The 24,252-nt window shown below is 40.7% G+C and overlaps 1 protein-coding gene across 1 annotated transcript in view; it reads right to left on the minus strand.

Annotated features, from left to right (window-relative positions):
* Positions 1–4,250: 4,250 nt before the first annotated feature.
* Positions 4,251–24,252, minus strand: part of ENPEP (glutamyl aminopeptidase) — a 29,687-nt gene continuing 9,685 nt past the window's right edge. Inside the window, exons 4-20 of the mRNA XM_010227469.2 lie at positions 23,450–23,570; positions 21,150–21,304; positions 20,438–20,551; positions 18,604–18,738; positions 15,364–15,429; positions 13,536–13,601; positions 12,595–12,746; positions 9,094–9,173; positions 8,275–8,402; positions 8,104–8,159; positions 7,131–7,281; positions 6,308–6,381; positions 6,111–6,212; positions 5,814–5,984; positions 5,213–5,353; positions 4,693–4,771; positions 4,251–4,442 (exon numbers count right to left, since the gene is read on the minus strand). Of these exons, the coding sequence (XP_010225771.2) occupies positions 4,293–4,442; positions 4,693–4,771; positions 5,213–5,353; positions 5,814–5,984; positions 6,111–6,212; positions 6,308–6,381; positions 7,131–7,281; positions 8,104–8,159; positions 8,275–8,402; positions 9,094–9,173; positions 12,595–12,746; positions 13,536–13,601; positions 15,364–15,429; positions 18,604–18,738; positions 20,438–20,551; positions 21,150–21,304; positions 23,450–23,570 (1,941 nt within the window). The 3' untranslated portion in view covers positions 4,251–4,292. The remainder of the gene's footprint in view (positions 4,443–4,692; positions 4,772–5,212; positions 5,354–5,813; positions 5,985–6,110; positions 6,213–6,307; positions 6,382–7,130; positions 7,282–8,103; positions 8,160–8,274; positions 8,403–9,093; positions 9,174–12,594; positions 12,747–13,535; positions 13,602–15,363; positions 15,430–18,603; positions 18,739–20,437; positions 20,552–21,149; positions 21,305–23,449; positions 23,571–24,252) is intronic.

Genomic DNA, 24,252 nt, shown 5'->3' on the forward strand with positions numbered 1-24,252 from the left:
TATGCTTCTGCTGTGCATGGTAACAGCCTCACTGTTCATCCAAACCTGTTCCTGCTTGCATCAGCCTCTGTCGAGTTGCGTGACAGTCTGTGTGCTGCTGTTCTGTGGCTAAGGCGATACCTGTGGGAGCCGTTTGCTCTGGGTCACCTTCCTGCTTTGCTCTGGTTCACTTTCCCACTCAAAGCTTGTCTTCTGTGCTACAATCTGGCTGCGGAGCTCAGCAGCCCATGCATGAGGCCAGCGGCTGTGTTATTTTGGGACACTCTCTGGGGCAGTGTGCTTTTGTTTGTTTGCTTTTCCCCTGAGCTGGAGAGTGGGGAGGGAGTCAGCTTGAATGAAGCTTTGTTTCGTGCTGAGGAAAGGAAAAGCTGAAATCTTGTCCTGAGACAGAAGTGTTCCCTTCACTGAGCTGAGCCTTTTGGTCTGAGGTCCTTGTAGTGGTAAAGTAAATGAGGGGCAAGCATTTGCAAGACCACTAGAAGAGGGAAAGCTTCCTATGTGCAATGGTTGGGGACCCTGTGCAGGGCATGGGTGGGAGTCTTTTTTTGTAAATGGAGGTCCACAGTATCTTCTCCAGATGAAGTCGCTTAGCAAACCTGGGTGTAATTTCAGTTTGCTGAAAATGTGTGTCTGTTAAAATAAATGAATCAAAGCAGTTTTTGATTGTCCACCAGACACCTGCAAAATCTGCTTGTCAGGCTGCCATAGCAACTCTACCAGCTTATGTGAACTTGACCTATGGCTTAGCAATGTTTTTGCCATAACGTTGTGCAACTTTCATTTGGGGTAATAGCTATCTCGACTCCCCTCTGGAGAGTCTTGTTTCAGACTCCCTTTTGGCAAAAGACAGAGAAATAACAGCAGGTGTGAGTTCTGTATGTCTGTGGTGTACAGCCCCTGCCTGGAGAGGCTCCTTCACACAGCTGCAGGCTGCCCCTTGGGTGCACGAGTGCATCGGACTGCGATGATATGGAAAGGGAGCCATGGCAGAACCTCATGGTCTGCTCTCAGTCTTGTGTCGTCATCCAGTCAGGTCTGCATCTCTCTGCTTTCCTCACTGCCTGTTTCGTAAGAGCATCCCTACATATTGCCTCCACGTTATTTAAGCAAGTGGATGTCAGCTTGGAGCAATCTCTGGACATCTGTATGTGAAAAAGTGAAGATTGATACAGAAAGATTTTCTGCAGGTAAGGGACTGCCAAAACAACTAGTGAGTGCTGCTTACAAATATCTCAGATAGCATGTCGTGTTCATGTTTTTTCAAGATTTGTTCTTTGCCCACAACTCTTCGGAATATATACTGGGAAATCAAAACCTCTTTGACTTATCTGAACCAAATAATTTTCAGATGCTGGGAAAATTTTCCTTTTTTTCCCAGCATGCATCTCGGAAAATCTCAGCAGTCATATGAGCTACTGTAGTACCCATGAGCTGGAGAACACTTCCTAGTCTCATCTAACTATGTTTTCCTGTACCAGCTTTCCAGCTATAGGCACACATTCAGCTGTCACAGATGTGAATGTGAAGTTGGAGTACCTCCAGGTTAAATGACTTCTGCCAAAATACTTGGGAACGCAAACACAGCTTTGTTTGACTAACTTTCATAGCTGGATACATATAACACAAGATGTAGTCTTAGCCTGACAGTATACACTGACAGCAATTGGATGAGGTCCTGTCCTTCTGACCTGCTTTGCCAGTCTCTCAGATGGCTATTACAAGCTGACTCTTTCCCCTTCCACCTTGAGATCCAAACCCTGCTGGAAGACACCATCACCCAAAATGATGGTAGCACTGGTCACTGCAAGATGAGTGGAGGATAGTTCCTATAATCATGATCTATTTCAACAGCAGCATGTGCAGTGTGTAAACTTTGGTAATGTCTCTGTGCTTTGTAGTGATTTATCTACCGTTTTAGAAGCTGACTCAAAATATTCATGCAGCTGTAGACCCATGGGATTTGCATTGGTGCTATTCGTTTCAAGTTTTCTTCTGTGCAGTAATACAATATTTTCAGTTGTTTCTTTACCTGAATGATCAAGATAAAGCATTTTAGTATGCATATCAGGTTTACAGCCTCCTGGGCCCCACAGGCTCAGGCTCTATGGGACATGCAGCTGTGTCTGATATAAAAACAGATTTGTAGAGCTAGTGTAAGGCAACGCTGGAACAGTTGTAAATGCCCTCTTCTTAACTACACTACATTGCACTCCAGTTACTCAGAACTTTTCTACCCTTCGCCATGTGCAATTGCTTTTTGCTCTGGTGCAGTAGGAGCAGCAGTGCCTCAAGAAGCTGTGTGGCTCAGAGGGGCCAGTCGGTTCTGCACTCCCTCACTTGGCTTTATCAGTGGAAATTCCTTCCTTGCTGATCGAATGACCAAGTGAAAATTATCTCTTTTTAAAACAGTTCACATTTCTCTGGATTCAGTTTCAAACTGACGTTCTTAAGCTTATCGCAGAGCGTTTGTAAATGTACTAGTTCCTGACTGAAAGATTTAGCTTGTACCAGATTTGTTATCCATCTAGGACAAACAGTCTGAAAGAGTCATATGCCGTACAGCACATTCTCCATGAACCATTTAAAGGTAGCAAGAGAACTGCGCAATCTAAAAGACATTATTTAAAATTGACAGAACCTTTATCCTGCTATAAAAGCATCTTTCTTCACAGGTTTTTAGATTTACCTCCATGTTCACCTATCTACTTTAGATCAGTGTAGAAATCCAGCTAACCCTTCTTTAACATTGGAAGTATCCAGGCTCTAGCCCAGTGCATCCCTGATCCTGTACTGTTGAGACACAAAAGCCTCATGGAGTCCTCTTTCTGAACGGAGCTAGAAGCAAATAAGGGGAGGCAGTTGCTTTGTTCACTGGCTGCACGCTTTTCCTCTTCCATTTGCTTGGAATTGTGCTCCCAGCACTTGCTCAGGCTTGTCCTTGGCTACTTGATCTTTCTTTGCCTCAGTGGCATTTTTCCATTCCCACTTTCTGATCAGTCTTCCCCGCTCCTCGTCAATGCACAGTAGTATCAATATGTGTCATGTCTTCAACAGTGGTATGCCTGTGCGATTTAGATGGAGACTGCTTTCCTACACCATAGAGAAGTTTTAATATTTCTTATTTTCCTTAATGAAAGCCTACTGCTGCAGATAACAGTTTTGGCAAGTGATCCTACCTGTTAGCAGTAGAATCTATTTATTAAAAAAAAAGAATATAAATCTGTTAAAAAATGACTTAATGTAATTCTGGTAGTATCTATACTTCAGATTCTTCTTCCTACAATGTTGACAGAAGTCCATTAATGGTTATAGAGTCAGTTATTTCTTTCTGACAAACTTCTTTAAATGTTATTTCAAATGGAAGACCACAAAGTTAGGTGCTTGACCAGTTTCGGATTGTTACGCATCGTGTCTATCTGGAGTTAAAAACTTTCAATTAAAACAAACAGCATTGGAAATGTAAAGAAAAGTTCTCTGAGCCCTTCTCCTGCATGCCAGTTAGTTTTATCACTTTATTAGAAAGAGACTGAAATTTCCAGATGAATCATTTTATTTTATTTTTCCTTAAGAAAAGAGAGAGTAAGTACCTTATGTCTTGTCTGCAATTTCTTCTTTTGACAAGATTTATGAACAAGACAAAAATAATCAAGACAACACCTTCCTCAAGCTACAGCATCCTAGTTAGTAACATGAAAAATGAAGCTGAAAATCGTGGTTCTCTTGTGTGACAGTAGGTAAACTTCAAAAATCATTGGGGAGGGAATTTTAACTGGCCTTTCTGTAGTATAAGAAAGCAAAATCCAGCATGTGGATTTTTTAAAGATATAAATATATGGGACAATTTTCAAACAAAGTTCAAATTACTGTGTAATCCCCTTCTTTCAGTAAAGAGCTCCCATGCACTTGGAAAGGAATCCCTGAGTATAGCAAAGATACTTCTGTATGAACCAAGAAGTAGCCTTTCAGAGTGGCATATGGAAAGAAAAAGACCAACCAGCTTGATCTGCAAGGACCCCAGTTTTGCCAGCACTTCTACCTTGAATAACTTTAGACATTTTTCCTATTTATTCAGGCAAATTCATCTCCCAAAGTATAAAGCTATTCATATGCGCAAGTGTTGGCAGGATCTGGGATCAGCAACTACACAAATGTTGCTCTGGCAATGGGCTTCTGTGTATTTGGAGGGGAAAAAAAAGCCTTGGTCCTCTAAGGTAGCTAGCTGTGACATACACATTGCTAAATATCTCCCAGTGACCAGAATGATTGCCTGATGTTTTTAACAAAGTAAGACGTTAAGGGCCTGCCCACTTTTCTAGCCATGCTCGTATATCTTCCTTATTTTCCTTTAGCCATTCAATATTGTTCTTCACCTGCTCGATCGACTGCGTCCTGGGTGTTTCTCCTGCCCCAGCATCAGGATATTTCTCAAAGAAATTTTCCATCTGGAAAAGAGAGAGAAAAACAATTGATGTGAAATAAGTAATGCTGCGGTTAAGTAAATAACTTTTTAAAGGAACCTAATGAAGGGCCATTTTGTAAGAAAGAGATACTTAAGTTCCAGCTAAGAGCACTGGGGTAATTTTACAGTAATTCCTGCTGCTCTAGACATTAACACAACAAAAAGACAAATTTCCTGGCAAGTAGATTTTAAAATACATTTGCTTAAAATAAACAGGAGTGCTATCACCTTACCTGCCAAAGCTGGAGCTCAGTGTTGTAGGTTTGAGAAATGGTTACTATCCGGCCAAGTGTTCTGTCATTGATAGTGAATCTAGAAAAATAATTTAATAACAATAGTGGATGAAAAATACCTGCAAAGGATACTTGTTGACTCTTTAAAAGAAGGAGCACAAACACTTATCTGAAGTTTAAAGTTCCTGTTGCACTGCTAGCAAACAGATTCACCCAGCCTTTTTAATCACTGTCAATTGTAAGTGGCCATTTAGGGAAAAAATGATTTTCTGGTTAGCAGCAATGGACTTTTTCATTGCAGATGGCAATGGTTGCATTGAATACACTTTCCATTCTCCTTATATAAAGAAGCTGAGTATAAGGACAACTAGAAATAAAAGGAAACATGCAAACTTTGCTTTTCCAGAAGAAAAGTAGGTATAGGTCAGTGGTTATAGTTGTATGATGAAAATAAAGCAGACCATGGCAAGAGATACTTATGGATGTGGACTTAAAATTTGTAACATTGTCATTAACGCACCTGCCAACTAAGTATTCCCAGTTGAGCCGTATCCAGTCCCAGGCCATTGTTTTCCCATAGCTGTTATAGGAGATGTATCTCAGGACTGTGAAAACGTCCTGACTTTTGATGAGGCTCGTGTTGTAAATATATTTCAGATACCTAAGGAGAATCCAGTAAGAATCAATGAGAACGCATCATGGAAGATTCTGGGAAGCAAACACTAACATCTCCAATCTACACGTTTACTCATGGTTGTAAGAAACAATGCCATGTTAGTATCTGTAATTCCAAACTATTTGCGACCATTGTTTTACAGCTCATTCCAGAGAAGGGTGTTATTTTTTCAAAAGCATCTTAAAGACAGGCTGATCTAGAGCATAGTTATCTATTAATGGTAATTGTACCATAAGATAATTGTATCAAAAGAAACATAGACATTTAGGCATTTCTAGAAAATCAGCAGAGTTTATGCCTCCAAGTCAATGAAAATTGCCAAAATCTATTATTATTTCTATTTGTGAGTGAGAACAAGATTGGATGGGTAGATACGGGGTAGGACAGGTAAACAATGAATAGTTGCTTCTATAGGGAAAGAAATGTCTGTGTGTATTTAAATCACCTGTCCAAAATGGTGATATTTTTCACTGATGCCAGACCATACAGGAGTTTTTCTTTTTCTTGAGCTAAGGAAGTCTCTTGGTATTTCTGAAACATGTAATTCCAAGATGTCTCATTGCCTGAGTTCTGCATCCCATAGCGATATACGAGGAGTCGGAGATTTACAGGAAGACTAGAATAAAGAAGCAGAACTTTAGTAGTGCTATCCCTTTCCTGCATGACGTCTGTGACCAGGGCACAGTGGCACCACTTCACGTCACTATGTTCTTCAGCACTCAGAAAAGCCATGAGCACTCACTTTTGTCCTCTGACCCATTCCTCAAAATAGAGGGACGCATTGTTCAAAGCTTCTGTGTCATCCATACTGCATGCAAAGTCCAGAACAGATGCACGAAGAAGCCTTTAAAAAAAAAAAAAAGAGAGAGAGACTTTCTCACTGGTTAACTTTCCTTGAATCTCTCAGTAAGGAGAAATGGGGAAAAATGCCTGTTCAACCTTTCCAGATGGCTTCCAGAATCACTCCAGCCCAGCTGATTCACAATGGGTTTTACCAGGGAGCGAAAATAGTCCTGAGGCAGAGAGTTTTGGTTACTTTCATAAACATCATTAAATAACAGTATATTAGGTTTATTAGCATTATAGTAGGTTTATTCACTTTAATTTTCTGAGAACTAGCACTTCTTGAACAAAAAATAGCACAAAGATGCACATACTTGCATGTAACAAACACCTTTCTTGACCACCATAGTGTACCAAGTCTGAACATGCTCATGTACTTGCGACACTGATGCACAGGTAGGACAAGGCCAGCCTGTTCTCCCTAGTCCTGTCAGTGCTCCAGAGTGAAGGTCGGTCAGGCTGTGACCAAGCGCATGTGCCAGAACTGCTTGCCAGATATATTAGTGACTATTAAATCATGTTCAGGTTCAAGTCAGTTATCAAACTTGCTGGCTGCCATGCTGAGATGTAATTGTCCTTCATGCTGAGGACACGTGTCAGAACTTTTGCTGTCTGATACAAACTTATTTATTGGATGCAGGACAGCCCTGACAAACAAATGTCTGTACTGTGACTTACTGTGATGGATTATAAGGATAATGAGGCATAATTTCTTTCCTCCAAATGAATTGACAATCCAGGTAATTGAGAGATCAATACTAAGCAGTTCTCAGCATTTTTTAAGAGTACAGTAACAAAGAGTAAATACTGATGGCTCAGCGACTTTGAAAATCATTTGAACTTCAATATTATTGCTGTTATAGATCCTGAGCGATCAGATCCAATGGTTCCATGACCGAATGGTTTTTTGCTTCATCACCTTAAACAGAAGATAGAGATTGGTATCGTCTTCAAGCATGTCTGCGAGGTAGGTTACAGCTGATATAGCTCTATCCCAGGGTAAATAGTCTTCTTCATTTGTTAGGTATTCTGTGAGATCCAGGGGAATAGAGTAATTCACGAGTCCAGCTCTGAGAAAGGAGAAGACATAACTTCTGTTGTTTTAATGAGTTCTAGGAACTTGCTTCTTTAACAGTGTTAGAGGACTATTCACTTTAAAAGGCCTGAAATGCATTTGGGAGGGAGAGAAACAGTCTGCAGTGCAAGTTGGGTGCTGTTTTCCAAAGACACCACTGAAGGATAGCTGTTGTTAGATGCCCAGCTACAGGAGCTCTTGTCACCATAAAGAGGCTACCCATGTGGTGCAGACCAGTGTGTCGAGGAGTGGGTGACCCTCAGCTGACTGCATTAGCTCTTGCCATACAGAAGGAAATTACTTGTTCTGGAGACATCCTGAAAAGGCTGAGGAAGTTCTGTCTTACTGGCTGTTACAGAAGGTCACCTACAATATATCTCCATGTCACCATGGTCTGGTGCAAGAGCCAGAAGTTTCCAAGCAGCCTCTGGAGCAGGAAAGGTGAGCTAATAACTTCCCAATGCCATGTTATGCATTACAGACATACCCCTGCTTTTCTGGACCCTTAGCTTCTTCTGGAATGCTTCTAATATTATTTCCTGCATGACAAAACCACCCTCTTCTAAGACCCTCAGTATTTAAGCCTCCCTTACTCTTCCACTGAAGTGAGAGGGAACATTTCTCTTGACTACACTGGTGCTAAAGTTACCAATACATACTTGTATTTGTGCCTTTTGAAGGACAGCACAAGCAGAAAAGCAATCAAAACCTACATCAGATTTAAAATTCTGCTTCCAAGCACCTGAGTTGAGTTAAGTCTAACTAATGGACAACAGAAAAAAAAAAGTGTTACAGTCCCTGCAGAGAATTAGTTTACCTTGCTAAAGAAAAGGCATCGTCCAAAATTCCTGCACGATCAGCAGCTGAAAATATCTATTTGGACAGAGAAAGTGAGTGGTCAGGAATATACCCATGATTTGCTGGAAAAATAACATCTGGAGACCCTATAAGACACCCACCATAATCAGGTTAATATCATGTCACTTACTGTGTGGTTAATGACAAGAAGATTGGCTAAGTCAGCCCAGTTCTGGCTATCATAATTCACGCGATAAAATCCAATGTGGTCTGCATTGATTTTCACAAAAGGATTGGGAGATGACTGTATTGTAATTCCTGTAAAATAAACAATGATCAGTTCGCACATTTTGTGTGACTCAGAGAGCTCACTGGACATGCTTTGGCTCCAAAATGGTTTTAACCAAAGTCAATGCAAAATTCCAAGCTTAATTTTAGGTCGTTTTTTTTTTTGGGGGGGGGGGAAATGTGTCACAGACCTTAATGGATGCCAGCCCATGTCTTAGATTATTGAATTGTGGTAATTACTTGAAGCCAGCTACTTTGATTTAAAAGTAGCTCACAATTAGTGTGAGGATGGAGAACATTAATGTGATTATGAAAAATGAAAAGAAAATGCAAAGAAATGCTTCTTACTAATTTATTTAAAAATGCCAACAGTTTTCAGTTTCATGATTATTAGTTATAAAATTTTCCAATTTTATCCTCCATTTGTTTTATTTATATGATTAAGCACATGCTTGGATGCTTTCTTGAATAGGGCTGGATTTAAAAACATATTTAAACACTTTACTGAATTGGGCCTTAATTGACATAATCTGTATATGGTGGAGTGATAGTCTTATTACAGAAATGGCTACTAACCATAGCATAACCAAGCTGTGTGGTGGTTCCTAAATATGAAAACTGAAAAGTATGACAGGTAACTGTGCATTTTAGTTCTTGCTAAGGGCACTTAAAAGCTTTTCTCTACTCAATACACTTAAAAGAAGTACAAGAGAAGTTTTACCTGCAGAATCTGATTTATTGTAGAAAGTATAGTTCACTGAACTTCCAAGTCCCCATTTCACTGGAATATTCCATTTGTAACTGAAATTATTTAAAGAGAAAAAGAATTAAATGACATTTGAAAGCAAAAATTAAAAATCAAATCAATATATCTTTTTATTTGGTTTAACACGTACATTTTGTTTTATGAAGTCAACGCTACCAGTGGTTTTATACATATATAATATATATACATCTATCAGTATCGGATCAAATATCCCTTATAACAAAAAAGGCTTTTTTGCCAATAGTTATGACTACATTGTAAAAACGTTCTTTCACTGCTTCAGGAGACTTTTCTAGCTAAAGCTCTGCACCCTGATAATCTGCTCAGGCAAGGAAATGTCAGATATTGGTGTGATATGATTAAGGCAATTGTTTTCCTTGTAAAGCAAAATAAATGTGTGAAATGTTTTCTAAGGATATTGGTGCTCTAGAGATGGGGGGTAGCAGTGGCTTGTCTTAATACTGTGCATGTATAAATGGTTCTCAAAATGTGTCTTCCTGCAAGGGAGCGGAGCAAGGTTTTGTGTCTGAGGCACATGTATAAGCCAAGTTAACTTGGTACTTTGTTTATTATGCGACCGAAGTTGGATCCGAGAACAGTGTAGTGTATCAGGAGTTTGGAAAATCAATGGAACTGCTAGGGCTGCATTCTCCACCTCCTGGTGCCTCTGCATGCTGAGGAAGGTAAGAATTACCCACAAGCAGGGAGCGATTGCGTGGATTAATTTCTGGTGCACTACCCTGAGTTATTTATTTCTGTAGCTGAGAATATGCAGCCTCATTAAGTAGGATGTTCATGTCAGCTCAGTAATAATTTAGCAGAGCACAGAGCAATTAATTGAGCAAAAGATGATTATATGTGGATGGACAGCCTCAGCATTAACATTTGTATGTCCAGGGCTCTCTACAGACAACAGTTAATCTTCATAACACTCACTTGAGATAAGTGTCCAAGTATTATTAAAACTTTTTTTGCATGTGAAAAGACTGAAAGGGTTTAAGCAATACTGCCGTAGAGAAGTATGCCTTTTCCAGCTTATTTTCCTTCTCCCAGAAAACCATAATTCTTCCTCTGTTAAGCACTGAATGCCAAATGTGACCTTACGCTTTTGGCTGAGAAATTCCTTGAATACCTTCAGACTAGGTGCAGGCTGCTTGTCTGGGCTATGCCTCATCTCCAGGCTTTGGAGAGATGTGCCAGAACTTCAGCATTTGGACTCAGCAGGGAGCCAGAGCACAGCTGGTGCAAGACCATGACTGGGTGCTCACAGAACTACAGTGGCAGGGTGCATAAGCATAGAGCACAGCTACCTAAATAGGACTAGTGAGATCGTGAAGTCCTTTTGAGCAGTCAGCTGCTCTCCCATGTTAGCATATTGCAGTCCATCCCAAGGAGACTTCCTTTCCATTTTAAACATCCTGGTGACAATTGCAGTGGGAAAATCTGGATACTCTTTACAACTCTGGATCAAGGGAATAATAGTTACTTTCCAGGAAATATCAAAATGAAGGCTCTGCTCCTTCTACATGAACATAAGTTCCTGCTACCTCCAGGAAGAATGATTAGCTATTGTTTTACATCTTTGAACAAAAATACTTTAACAGGTTTATACACTTACAGCTTTTACTAGCTCTCTTATGGACCATACTGCCATGGAAGTTAGAGGGCTTGTTGTTTGGCTAGAAGTCTCAGCGTTGTGTTTCCCCACAAGAAAGCCCATAAAAGATTTTTTTTTTGTTTTGTAAATGCATTTAATGGAGGGATTTTATTTAGTTTTCTTTATATGTTCCTGAAATGGCATACATAACTACTTTTCCTGAGCATTAGAAACAATAGCTGTGTCCTGTTAACTGTGCATATTGAGGAAGAGTTTCTGACATGCTGTGCTCTAGCTATATATTTGCCCAGCAGCACTATTTTAAGAGCACAAGTTTTTGACCTATTTCTTCTGACTGCCACTTTTCAGGGGGGGAATCTTTCAAACCAGACATGTTGCAGGCACCTGGGGAGACCATCCCTGCAGGGTTCAGAGAGTAACTCCACGCACAAGGCCTGGAGTTTTCACTGGTTACATAAAAACTCCACACTCAAAGGTGAAATGGGACAGTTCCTTCTGTGGTGTCATGACTTTGAGAGCTTCCTGTGAAGGTGGAAGGAGGAAATAAGGGTTTCCACTAGCCTAACCCTTAGGCAGGGGAGTAAGTCTTTCCCAGGGCAGCATTGGTATTACAACAACACATGCTATTGCATTTCACTTCTAAGTCATTTATAGAAGCTACACGTTGAGGAAAAAAAATCTGCATCACTTTCAGAATGGCAGGGGCAGTTCACAGCTCAGCTCCTTGACAGCTTAAGGTAGGAACTACACTGGGATTTCAACCTGAGAAATGACAAACGTCAAGGTACTGTAATTCCCAAAGTCAAGGGATTCCTGACTTCAGGTTCAGCCAAGATTCCTGACTTCAGTAAGCCCAGATATTTAAAATAAGGAGCCTTTTGACTGAATGATCTGTAACACCAGTCTTCACATATACGGGGCTGGTGTCTGAAGCTAGAATTGCTTCAAGACTGCAAATTGGTATATTGATATGATGGGAGAAATACATTACAAATACATGAGTAATTCTCCTATCTCAACTCTCTGGATACCTATGCCTGTCTGCCAATAAAATGGGCCTTGTACTGCCTTTTTTTTTTTTTTTTCCCCTCCATGCCCTTGTCATACACAGGCAGGGATCATCTCTCATGTTAGTCCTCTGTTAATTAAAACATATAGTCTTCTACAGCCTGTCTTGACGGGTAGATGTGTGCCTGAAGCTGGCCCTCTGACCGCACAAGACGCCTCTCTTTGACTAGTAACTAACAATCTTTTAGATGGTTAAAATTAGCCAATACAGTTCTGAGCTAAATAGGAAAAACACAGCGCCTGATTAGGATTATTAAACTTCATATGTGATCAGCTATTTCACAGTAACTCGTTTATTAAGCCACATAAGTAAGATCCCTCTACACTGGGATGTATTATACTTCCTATACCATAGGGGAATTGGGAATATGCTATCCTGATATAAAATACCTGTATTAGGATACCTGCTTTATGAGAAGAAACAGTTCTGTGTCCGTCTTTCTTAGTTTGGCAGACTGTAGTTTGCAGGGGTTCTACAAATGGCTTATTGTCATCTGAGCTGTGCGTGCATGAGAATAAGACCCTTGGTGGGACCCCATCCCTTCCTGTGTTGCTGTGTTTAGGAGAGAATGCTTGAGACAAGGGGCTGGTGCAGTCCTAAATTTGAAATACTTGTATTGAATTTTCCACTAACTTTCTTTTTAAATACAAGTGTTTATCAAGAACAGGTGTAACACTGCTTGCTGTGTGCATGTGTGTCAGTAGGAGAGAATATCTGTCTGTACAGTATTTCCATCTTTCTTTTTTAGACATTTAAAATACATTTTTACCCGAGATCAGAAGAAGGGTAAGAAGCATCAGCATGAGGATCCAAGAGAAACCGTTTCTGTGTGAACACTGAATTAGCTCCCATCTCCAGCACAGGATAACCCATCTGTCTAGTCCATGTGTCCATGACTTCCTTCACTGGTTTATTACTTGCCTATGAGTGAGGAGAAAAGGTTGCAGTGAAAAAGCAAATTCAGGACAAAGTGGGAAAAAAAGTGTTATCTGACACTGGAAGGAAGAAGAGCAAATAGGAACAAAGGAAAGATCAAGTTCAGCACAAAAAATACTTCTTTAAATCCTTTTATGGTGCCTGTCATGGAAAGCAGGAATGAACTGGAAACTCAAACATACACAAATGAGATAAGGAGTATGTGAGCAGGAGTTTAGGCGGTAACATAGCCAGAAATACTGTGTCCTTTGAGGTTCTTTGCATGGCTTAATCTCTCTCCAGGTAGAGATCTGGTTGTAGGCAGGTGGCCTTTAGGGATAGTGAGATGGGAAGAAACAGCCCAGCCTCAAGCTGAAGACCAGAGACGGGAGGCAGAGAACTTGGAAGCTAAAGGGAGAGAGGTGATAAGCAACAACATTACTTGCTGATGAACATCTTCAAGAATTTTCAACTAGACAAATCTGGAAGGATACAGGTGTGCATGTGTGTGCTTGGGGAGACCATGACGTTATTTTGAATTGCTAGAGATTGTATGTGTGTGTGGAAATCCTGTCAGAAACAATCTTGTTTATAATTCCACCTTCCCACTTCTCTGCCAAAAAATGAAGGAATTATATTTGCTAGAAATAAGTTCTGTTGGAATATGTTGGGAGGCTGCTTAGCTTGTGATTTCTCATTGACAAAAGAACTATAGAATATAAAAAGCTTAAGAAATTCAAAACATTTGATCTGAAACTTTTCACCAGTAAGGGTTCAGAGTGCTGCAAAGCATACCGTTTCCAGTGCTGCCCAGAAATCATCTGTCTTGGCATTCATGAAGTGGTTTTCCTTTAGATATATCTAGAGAAAGATAGAAGGCTATGTGAAAATACCACCAGGTCTATCTTCTTTACGTACAAAAATAATATACATATTCAAATAGGATCAGTTGTACATAATATGACAAGAAATATTCTGAACCTGGAAGAACTTTGAGCCAGATGTAGGCTGGTTCATTTCCCTGGTTTTTGCAGGCACCATTCACTGCGTTGAGTTCCTGTAGGATATTCCTGGAATATTATAGACTGTTCTAAAATGATAGACTGTTCTAAAAAAGAGACCTGTCCATTTTGTAAGTAGAGGAGGGAGGCAGTTGCTTTAAGCAGTGCTTCTAACTTCAAGTAAACCGAAAACATGGAGAACTAGTTTTTCAGAGGAGTATTGAAAAGGCCAGTCCACTGAAGAAAAAAAAAAAAAGGACTATTCACTCTTGACAATGTAGTAAGTGTGAAAGTATTTAAGTACTTTAAATTTATGCATAATAAGGTGTGATTTTCCATATAGCGAAATACTTTTATATTTTATATATAAACACATATATTTCCCAGAATATATGTGTTGCTTTCTAACATATCCCATAATATTTTCCCATGTAACATAGTATGAAATACATTTGTTCTTGAGTTCTTTGTATTTTATTCAGATGGACACGAATGTTGCACATTTCTATCTAACTAGGGAGGTTGTTAAGAGGACTCAGCTGTTTCAAGGGGTTTGGGTAGTTGTCGAATCAGAGGAAGCATGAAAATCTAGTAGCCTCTAAGTTGTGATCAAAATGACTTTTGCAAGGATTTTAAGGGCATTCAACTTAGTATTTGCCCATCCTAAACACTAGTCTTATCCTATGGCTTATGTAATGCTCATCCTGGCTTTTTTCCTGTCCTGCTCCCTGGACCTGGTAGTGTGTAGTCAGTAGATGGTGCTGTTTCTTTCATTCCTAGCCATGGCTAGCTACTTCTGTCTTCTGGGAGGCTCTGGGCAAACAGCAGTAACTAGACTCTAGTGACAGGATATCTGTATTTTCCTGTCGTTTAGACACAGGATTAAATATAGGAATAGGATAAATATATTTCCTATATATTAAATATAGGAAAGGAAAAAAAATAGGGAAAATATGACAGCTATCCTGTAGCAGCCCATGCTTTCCAGAGAGGAGGGAGGTAAGGAGAAATTCAGTAAACCTGTTTTCAGAAACTGCAGATGTCAGCTCACAGGAAACAGGAGAGAAGCTTTGTCTTTGGAAGAGTGTCCTTTCTCCCACTTTTATTTCTGCAGTTTTGTAGCATTGAGTTTTTCCTCAAAGAGAAATGTCTCCAAACTCTGTAACCTCTCTCTTTTCCAGACCTGATCATCTCAGCTCTTTGGGACTGGGTTCCCTGTGTCAGGTCCTGTTGTCTGTAAGACGCTGCTGCATAGTGGGCTTGGGAAGCCTGGAGGACAGTAGCACCAGGAAGCGCTCCAGGAAAGTGCTCTCCAGCTGAGGGAGGAGAACCTGGCTGGTAGCAGGATAAAGAGCAAACACAAGGCTGAGGAGGTTTGTGTATGACCAAGTTGTCATGGATTTGGGTCCTTCCGGACAGACTGTCAAATCATCCTGTAGTTCACGTTCCTGCTTGGTAGGAACATGAACTTCTCTTTGACACTGTTCACCCAGCACTGAAATGAATTATATGTTTCTGCTCCTAGTACCAGAATCTGTGATGTTCTCTTTTCTGCATGATGAATTGTCAGCTGCCATGTGAGGATCAGCTGCATTTCTTGCATGCTTTGAGGGCCATCATACCTGACACCCTTTCCGGAAGAGGTCTGGTGTCAGCCAGTCTTGAAGCATTCGGAGAATCGATGCACCCTGGGGACAAAGCGAAAGGGAACAAGGTCATGCCATGCTCCTGTAGCACCTTTCACTTCACCTAAAAAGTAACACATGAATCCAGATGCCTTCTTCTGAACACAGCTGGGGCGGTGGAAGGGTTCCCCTGCTGGGGGCTGATATCCCACCCAGCTGCCAAAGCCTGTAGGAGCTCTCCTACCCCAGTCAATGCTGGCTCGTGGCAACAGGGGAACTAGCCAGCATCCAGCCAGGCAGCCTGAGAGAAAATGACTTCTGCAGAGCACCCAATTGACAGGGAACTCCTGAATCGGAACAGGTCCAGGGAACTGCGTGCCCAGGATGGTGCATCTAAAAATTTGCAGTGAGTTTGGTTGAAGGTCAGTGCAAGAGCTTTGGCCCCAGAGAAGAGTAGCAGTAGGATTACAGAAGTTACTCACTTGCATGACAGAAAGAAAACAACTAGGATCTTGAAAGAATAAAGAAACAGAGGGAAAATAGGAGAGAGAAGTAAGAGTCCTGTGGGACAAAATGAGGGAAGATAAACAAAATGCAAGGCAAGTCTAAAATGTAAAATACGATTTTAGGATTAGTGCATTTTCATTTTCCCAATAAATGAAAGGGCAGGTGAAATCCTAATGCTCTGAATGGTTTAAAAATCCTGTTGTCCCATGAAAACAAATCTGAGTCCTCAGTAAATCCTCTCTTCCCTATTTATGTTTTTGAGAATAACAACCAGGCTGCACTACTCACAGTAGAGTTTGAGCAGATATGCCACAGACCACCTTCCAAACTACTGTTCTTCCAGTATAGTCTGATGGGGTGTGTTTGAGAAAACCTCCTGCTAATAAAATCACTAGAAACTCTGGTATTTTCATAACTTTTGGCTTTTTCAAATATTTGCAGAGGTTTTGTGGAGTGACCTTGATTTGATTAGTTGACCTTCTCTGCTGGTGATGTGTGTATGTTAGTTTGTTTGAATGTTTCATCACAATCCACGTAACAACTTCTAGAGAGCTATAGTAATTGCTAAGTGTACTACAATATTGTATATAGCAGAAATGTGGAGGGTTTAATCCTAAACTTTAGCTGTGATGTTTCAAAATTATGGGACTCCCAAAAGCAAGCTGCCATCAGAACATACTTAAATATTTGTTTTCTGAAAAGCTAATCAGTTTTTGATTTCCAAAGATGGAAAATCTCGTTATCCTGGCACAATGTGTCAATTAAGAGAGATCATTAAAGAAGAGGCAAGATATAGATCCCTTTTAAGTTCAGATTAAAAATGTGGGCTTATTTATAGGTATATAAACTATATATATATAACATAATTATAGTATGTATTTATATATATAACATAATTATAATATGTATTTATATATATATCTATATATAATATAGTTATATACACGTATATAAACTGTTTAGTGACCAGCTCTACCTTGTGCAGCTTTCCTAGGTGAGTAATGCCCTTCTGATCTGACACAATTAGATGTTCACTCACAGAATGGACTGCAAGGACTCCGCAGACCCCTAGGCCATGCGTTAGAGTTTTAGGACTTTATAAGCCCTGTAATTACTCTGGTAAAACTAACAGAGAGCATTGCATGTTATGTATTATTTGTTTATTGATGAATATTGTCATAAGAATAAAATTGCTAAAGAGAAGCCAAAACAAAGCCAAAAAGAAAAAAGTTAATTTTGTTAAGCATTTACATAAAAATATCAACAGTACCTTGAGCTAAACCTATGCGAAGATTTTCTCATTCAAGCCAAATTATATCCCAAGCATGCAAAACCATGCACGAGTTCCTGTTTTCTCTTAAAGAAAAGTTAATGTAGCAATTATCTAGGACAAAGAGATGAGCTAAAGCTTTTTTTTTTTTCATTTTTTTTTAGACCATGCAAGAGAGTCTCTTGCTTAGCTCACCACTGAAATATCCTATTTTAGTCCAAAGTATTTGATTTAGTTCAGTATATTGATTTTTGTTTAGTTTGATTTAAGAAATTCACTGTTACACAATGTAGTTTTTCACGTGGTTTATGATTTGACTGTGAGGCATTTATGATGCAATAAATACTGATTGTGTTGCTGAACAGAGGATTTAGCAATTGAAAACAGAACCGATGGAAATGTATCAAGTCTAGCTAGTAAAAGTAATGTCTATGACTACAGATTTTAGATAAAGGCAGAAATCAATTGAATACATACTTTATGCCTAGCAGGATAATGGGAACTTGGAGAGAAGGAATAATCAGGATGTAATAATAGTGGATTTTTTGTGTTCTGTGGAAACTATTGCTATAGCATCAGTCAGGAAACTGACAGAGTCATGCAAGAAGCTGTCCACGCAAAGGTGGTTTGTCAGATGGTGGAGAGAGTTGGTTGAGGAGAGAGGGACCAGAGTTCCAACTCCTCCGTGACCTTGGTGGCAAACATGGTGCCAAGAAAGAAGGTGGTTGGAGGTGTTTGATCCTCCTGTACTTCTTCAGACTAAATGTGCCAGAAACTCCCTCAAAACAGAAGCGCTACTGTCAATGTGCTTGAGCCAAGGAGGTGCGCGGACATCCTAGGGAGTTGTGGAGGTCAACAGCGGTTATATCCCAGGGAGTCCTGAGTTCAGGGTAATCCTTCTTTCCTAAGAATGCTAGGGTGCCTGGGAGGCTGTGAGCAACACGAGGCAAAATACTTCCATGTTTTCCCTGATTTTATTCCCTGTCTCACTTCCTCAAAATGACAGTTATACTGTCCCAAAAGTATGACAGGAAAGTGAAAGAGAGGGAATCCAGACATCTGCCCTTGAATTAGATTATATGTCTTGGCATAATTGGGCTGCCTCAGCACATGCGATGATGGGAGAGGGATGTGCTTAGTGCCCTGTTTTGGATAATTTTAAAACTGCCAACTGTAGTGCCAAGCAGTGCTGACGCTGTGATGTTCCTGCTCCACCGTGTGCTGTGTGCAGTTTTGCAGGGCACACGAGAGCTGTCTGGGGCACTGGCTGCACCGCTTTTTTCAAGGCTGTTTTTGTCTGAATCATCATCGGCAACAGTAGGGAACTTGCTAGAAAAGAGGTTTGTGCAGACTCGGCCCATGTGGGTTGGAAATTATGATTATGAGCCCTCCTGCCTTTCATCTCTTCTCCCAAGCTCCCACTTCCCTTGCAGTCTGGTTATCCCAGGAGAGCTGCCTACCTTACTGTAGGATATCCCATCAAAGACAGAGGTGATTTCAGCTGGAGATGACACGTCAACCACGATTGGGTGCGAAGAGAGCAGAGAGTCGTCCTTCATTACAGGAAGCACATCATCAATTAAAACCTGGTCGAGCTGAGAAAAGGGAGATGTTAGAGTAGAAACCAAGGACAAACTCCAGGTCTTGCTCCACAAAAAAAAAGGTAGCTAGAACTGCACCTTCTCTAGAGGGGAAGCACTTGTAAGGAAATTTCACTTCCCCTAAAGGAGGGCTTACCCACTCATGCTTCTGAGAGGACAGGGAAACACTTTTTTCCTCACCTAAATTGCCTTTTACAAATCCTGTTTTCCCATGTGTATCACAGCACAAAATCTTAGGCAAAAAAGGAGCCTGTATCCCCAGTTTCAGTAGTAAGATAATATCTGGAAAGCGTTATGGGCTCCTCTTGCAAAGATGTAGCCGAGGAGGAGGAAGGGAGGAATTAGATACCCATCCCATGGTCTACTGTGATTATTATTATTATTAAAAAAGATGAAGTGACCTGCAGTCAATATCCCCTTAATCCCTAATCAACATAGGCAAGATAGACTAAATTTCTATTCAGTTCTCTCTTCTAACACTCACTAGGATAATAACGTTGAAATGGCTTTAGGTCTTAAATGAACACAATGTCTGAATACGAAAAGGACCATTAAATATTAGGCTCAGTAATTAAAATGCTGCTTATCCAGATAGCATGGCGGATCTACTTCAAGGTGTAAAAGAAGTGATGGTGGAATATTTGCTCTTCAGCCCCCATTATACAAAGGAGATATTCGGGTGAGCAGGGAGCGGGCAGGGAAGCAGCCCGTGGCCGCTGCGGGTCTGCACAGGATGTGGACGCGGGCGCCGGGCGCTGCTGGCAGCAGGCGCAGCCTGCGCAAGAGCAGCCGTGCTCCCCTCCATGCGTGCACCTCGCGCAGGGCTGTTAGCAACCAGAATCTCATTGCTACGGGACAGCTGGGGGAAGTATGAATGCTATGTGCCACCACAACTCTTGGGGAGGGAGGAAGGGAGGAGAAAGCAGGAAACCTCCCTCTGGTCACAAAGTGTTTTCATTCCACAGAGTATAACGCACATTTAAGGCTACTGCCTTTCTCTGAAACCCTAAAGCAAACGACGGGTGCTTTTGCTGCGCAGTTAGTGCTATGGGCTGTTGACTGCCCCTGCCTCCTTTTGCTTTGCTTGGAGTACAGATACTCTGCTTTGAAGCGTTTGAAATAACAGTTAAAGTACTGGCAGCAGCTGAATGGGGAGATCTGATGTTCTCCTTCAGGAACAGCCCAAGCTGGGGAGGCAGGCCCAGGTTTCCAGCCTTTGCCACGCTGCATAATGAATCTAAGGGAAGTCCTCTTAAGAGATATTACAGCCCAACTAGATAAAGAGGAATCTCCATCTTCTGGAACTAGGACTTTAAACAACCTTGCAGAAAGGCCAAGGCTTAGCCCAAAATCCACTTCATTTTTTATTACCATAATAATAACAAAATGCTTGACCTACTTGTAAAAAGAAAAACTCTTCTCTGTGGAGTAAATCTTTATAAAACTTACTTAACTAGTTTCAGACCAAAATATAGGTAGGTGCAAAAATTTAAGCTGTGTTAGTTTTTGTGCTTTCTAGCCCATAGATATCAAGGTATAGAAAATACTCAGTGTAAGCCAAATTTATGTTGCACTGCACTATGTCAGTTTTCTATAACTACGCTTTAAGTCCTCATTATCCTTCCCTAATCCTACCCTCTTCCAAAACACTTCCCCTCCCTCTGCCAAAGCCTGCAAAGACAGAAATAATTACCATTTGCCAATCTGGTTCTGCTTCATTTACTCCTAGGTACTCAAAGTAACTGGCAAATCCTTCATTTAACCACAAGTCATCCCACCAGTCCATGGTCACAATATTTCCAAACCACTGTAACAATGAAAGATGCAATGTTAGCTAAACAGTAAATGTACATTTCAGGATCTCACATCTCTGCATCGTGCATCATTCGTTTGCATTTCTTCCTCTTGCCAGATGAAAATTATCGTAATTCTGGGGCTTTAATAGGAATTCAGGCCTTGCCTGGTATTAGAACATAACTTTTATTACAAAATTGCGTATTACTGGGGGATTGCTAATGATTCATGAAAATATTTTTAGTTTCTTCCTCTTGATTTGATGATTTGTGTATGTAAGGACATGTTTCCAGACAGCCTCCACAGTTTATACTCTTCCCTATTTGCTTGCCCGAAAGAGACATCTGCACATGCAAATTCCTTCCTTTAAGACATTTCAGGCAGATTTTTGTAGGCTGGCTCACAGTCTGGACCCAAGCAGCTCATTTCCTGAGGATAATTCAAAGGCAGTACTGGTACCCTAAAGCTTTAACAGGGAAGCCTGATATTTTGCGATCAAATGGCAAGCTCACGTAGATGGACTGGAGACAGGATTCCTGACACAGTATTTTCACAAATAAAGCTACCACTCACGTGAAGCATTTAAAAATGAAACACGTCCTAAAATGTACCTGATGAACGAGCTCATGAGCTATCACAGCTGCTACTCTCTGTTTGTTGGAAGAGGCAGACTCATCGGGATCATAGAGCAGGTTTGTTTCTCTGTATGTGATCAGCCCCCAGTTCTCCATAGCGCCTGTCCCAAAATCTGGGATAGCTATTTTATCTGCAGTGAAAGACAGAGGACATGATTACCACTGTATCCTTTAAGCCACATGGCTCATTCCCTTTGGGTGCTCACAGCCTGTTTTGCTTGCTTACTGTTTGTGGCTTGAGTTTACTGCTGTGGGCTGCAGCCTAGAACCTGTGTTTAAGAAAGGAGGGACTGCGTGCTGCTGATAGCGACGGCCCTGGCTCTGCTCATGTTCACAGAGCTACAGTCCGTGGCCCTAGCTGAGGATGTGTCCTGAGAGAAGGTGCTGTGCCACTTCCTGGGAGCGTGTGTACCAAACATTACCTCATTTCGGAGCATGTCTACCATATGCTACCTCATTTCGGCCCCAGAAATTAGTAGTGTTGTCTGGGGATGTGCTGTTGGCAATAAACCATCTGAAACTGTCTGTAGCGTAATGAGGCATGTCATTGTTCGTTACACTGCTGTATTAAACATATTTATTGACATGTTAACCAAAGTGAATCCCCCATGTAGTGAACAGCATCTGCTTCTACTCATGGCAATCTGTGGGAGTCACTCCTTCATGGTCAGTAATCAATATTGGTTTAACTGAGAATTACAGACTCAGTTGGGCTGGTATTTCCTTCTTCAAAGAATGTCCACAGCCTTTTATGTGAGTTGGTGAAGAACTACAGATGGATTTAAAATTAAAAAGAAGAACAGCCCTCACATATACCTCTAATAGAACGGAGGAATTATTTTATTTTAAGCAGCTTGATTGTAGAATCAAAGCTGATTGATAAGTCTGGCAAAGGATGCAGTGATGGTGTAAGTGAGGAGCACAAAGAGAATGGCAGTGCCAGAACCCGTAATTCAATGTGAAGTATATTTTTGTGAATAAATCATTATGCAGAAACATATTTAGTTCATCAGGTTTGATCTAGCTGACTTGTAACACAGAGGGAACAATATAGTAAGTCGAGATTTGTTATCTAAAAAATAGACATTCTGAGAAAAGTCTACAGAGCATCTACCATCTGATACCATTAGCCCAGAGGTTAGAGGTCCACTTTATCATGTAGACATGTGCTAGAATGTGGCAAAACCATAGGCAGTTTTGAAATGACAGCATGCATAAGAAACATGGACAAGATAGAGGCCCAATAATTAACTGGAACAAACGACGACCTGCTGTACTGGTTCCCTAGTATAGTTGTTGCTAAAATGCAGGTGGAAATGTGCAGTAAACTCAAGTGACGTTTTGAGGAAAGGAGGTCAAAATCTGTTGTTAAAGTAATACAGATTAGCATATTAGTTATATTTATGAGTGTCTAGTAAAGGATTTGAATATCGTTGTTAATAGTCTTCAAAGTTTAGGATTTTTTTTGCGTTACATTGTTTTAACTTGTTTGTAGTTAATGTTTTTTCCATTCTTTTAAGTTTATGAACCCAACTAAATTACCTCTTTGGAAGTTTTAGGAGGGAGCGTTTCCAACTAATTTTTACAGCATTGATTACATTCCCAACTTTATTAGTTCAAACTGTACAAATCAGATCCAGATTCCAGATAGCCTAAGCTAAAGGATGCCCAAATGCCTTTTTTGCAGGGGAGGGTTTATTTTGTAACCACAGGCAAAATTTGGTACCGTACCCAATCTTGTTTAGCTTTGGATCTTCACATTCAGCCCAGCAGTAGAAAATAGAAATTATACACTGGACCACACTCATCTTTCTAAGAAGTGGATACACACCCACTTTGCACTAAGGTTAGCAAATAGTATGGCATGCTCTCTGGCAGTTTACATCTTCAGTTATCTCACTGCTGACTTTTGTCCAGAAATTTCCATGAGAGTGGTACATGTTTTTCTCTAACTGCATCTGGCTTTATTTTAGCTCATAATGTTCCTTTGCTCGTGTCACCAATGCTTCCCCTTATTTTCCATGAGACATTTGAAAATAACCATGCCAGCTGTGAGAACTGAAGGAATAGAGAGCATCGCTACTGAGACTAACCCTCCCATCATGACATTTAAGAATATTTGAACTATAGGGATACATAATGTTGACATAATATCAACGGTTAGCAACTAATCATTTTCATTCTCTGTTTTCCACCAAAAATGGACTTGCAGGAGAAACATAACTGTGAGAGTGAATTTAAAAAAGAGAGAGAGAAATATAAATATCGATAATCACCTAGCTTTGGAAGAGAATAACTCAGATTAAAGTAATTTTCAAAGAAGTCAAACACAATTTTTGTTACGTTTGCTGCATATTCTGCTGTGTGTATTTGCAGTGGCTGCGCATAAACTCTCAGCTGTAAAATAAAGTAGAGAGACAATTAGAGCAGTTCCTGGTTGAGTAGGTGAAATCAAAAAGTGGCAAACACTGAAAAGTCATTTAGCATGCAAACTCAAAGTCCTACAGGTATTCTCCTCTGCGAGACTGGCCTGAAAGCAAAATCTCTTTTGTGACTCATTTATTCAACAAAGTTTTTCAGGAGAGAGCCCAAGTCAACATGTGATCTGTGGCTGCTTCCTACAGGATGCCCAGATGGCAGAACTGGCAAGACTCATGACCAAACGCTTGTGCTGGCCATGTTGCGGCACCAACGCCTGCAGCAGAGCCAGGCTGCATGCCAGCCCCTCCTTCCCATGCTGTTTTGTGCAAAAGAGACCTGGGCAAGTAGAGCAGAAGGGAGTCCACTTGCTTTGGGCACTTCATTGATCAGGACTGATGGCATCAGAGCAATCTTCAGAAGTTAAGTGGCCCCCCTCCAGTGTGGAGGGTAAGAAATCTTCATACGGAGACAAGTTTCTGACTTTGGGATAATCTGTCTATTCCATCTTGCAGGCCTTGTATCTCTTATGAATGGGCACCATTTTTCCGGATGCTTTGGTGTGGCTTATTTACTCCTCATTGCTGTCTTACAGCCAGGAATTCAGGGTCTAAACTGAGCAGGGGAGTTGGCCCACTCGGGGAGCTTCTTGGAGCCTGAC

This window comes from Tinamus guttatus, unplaced genomic scaffold, assembly GCF_059628265.1.
Source record: "Tinamus guttatus ecotype Peru unplaced genomic scaffold, ASM5962826v1 Tinamus_guttatus_pri_ptg000202l, whole genome shotgun sequence".
Classification (NCBI taxonomy): domain Eukaryota; kingdom Metazoa; phylum Chordata; class Aves; order Tinamiformes; family Tinamidae; genus Tinamus; species Tinamus guttatus.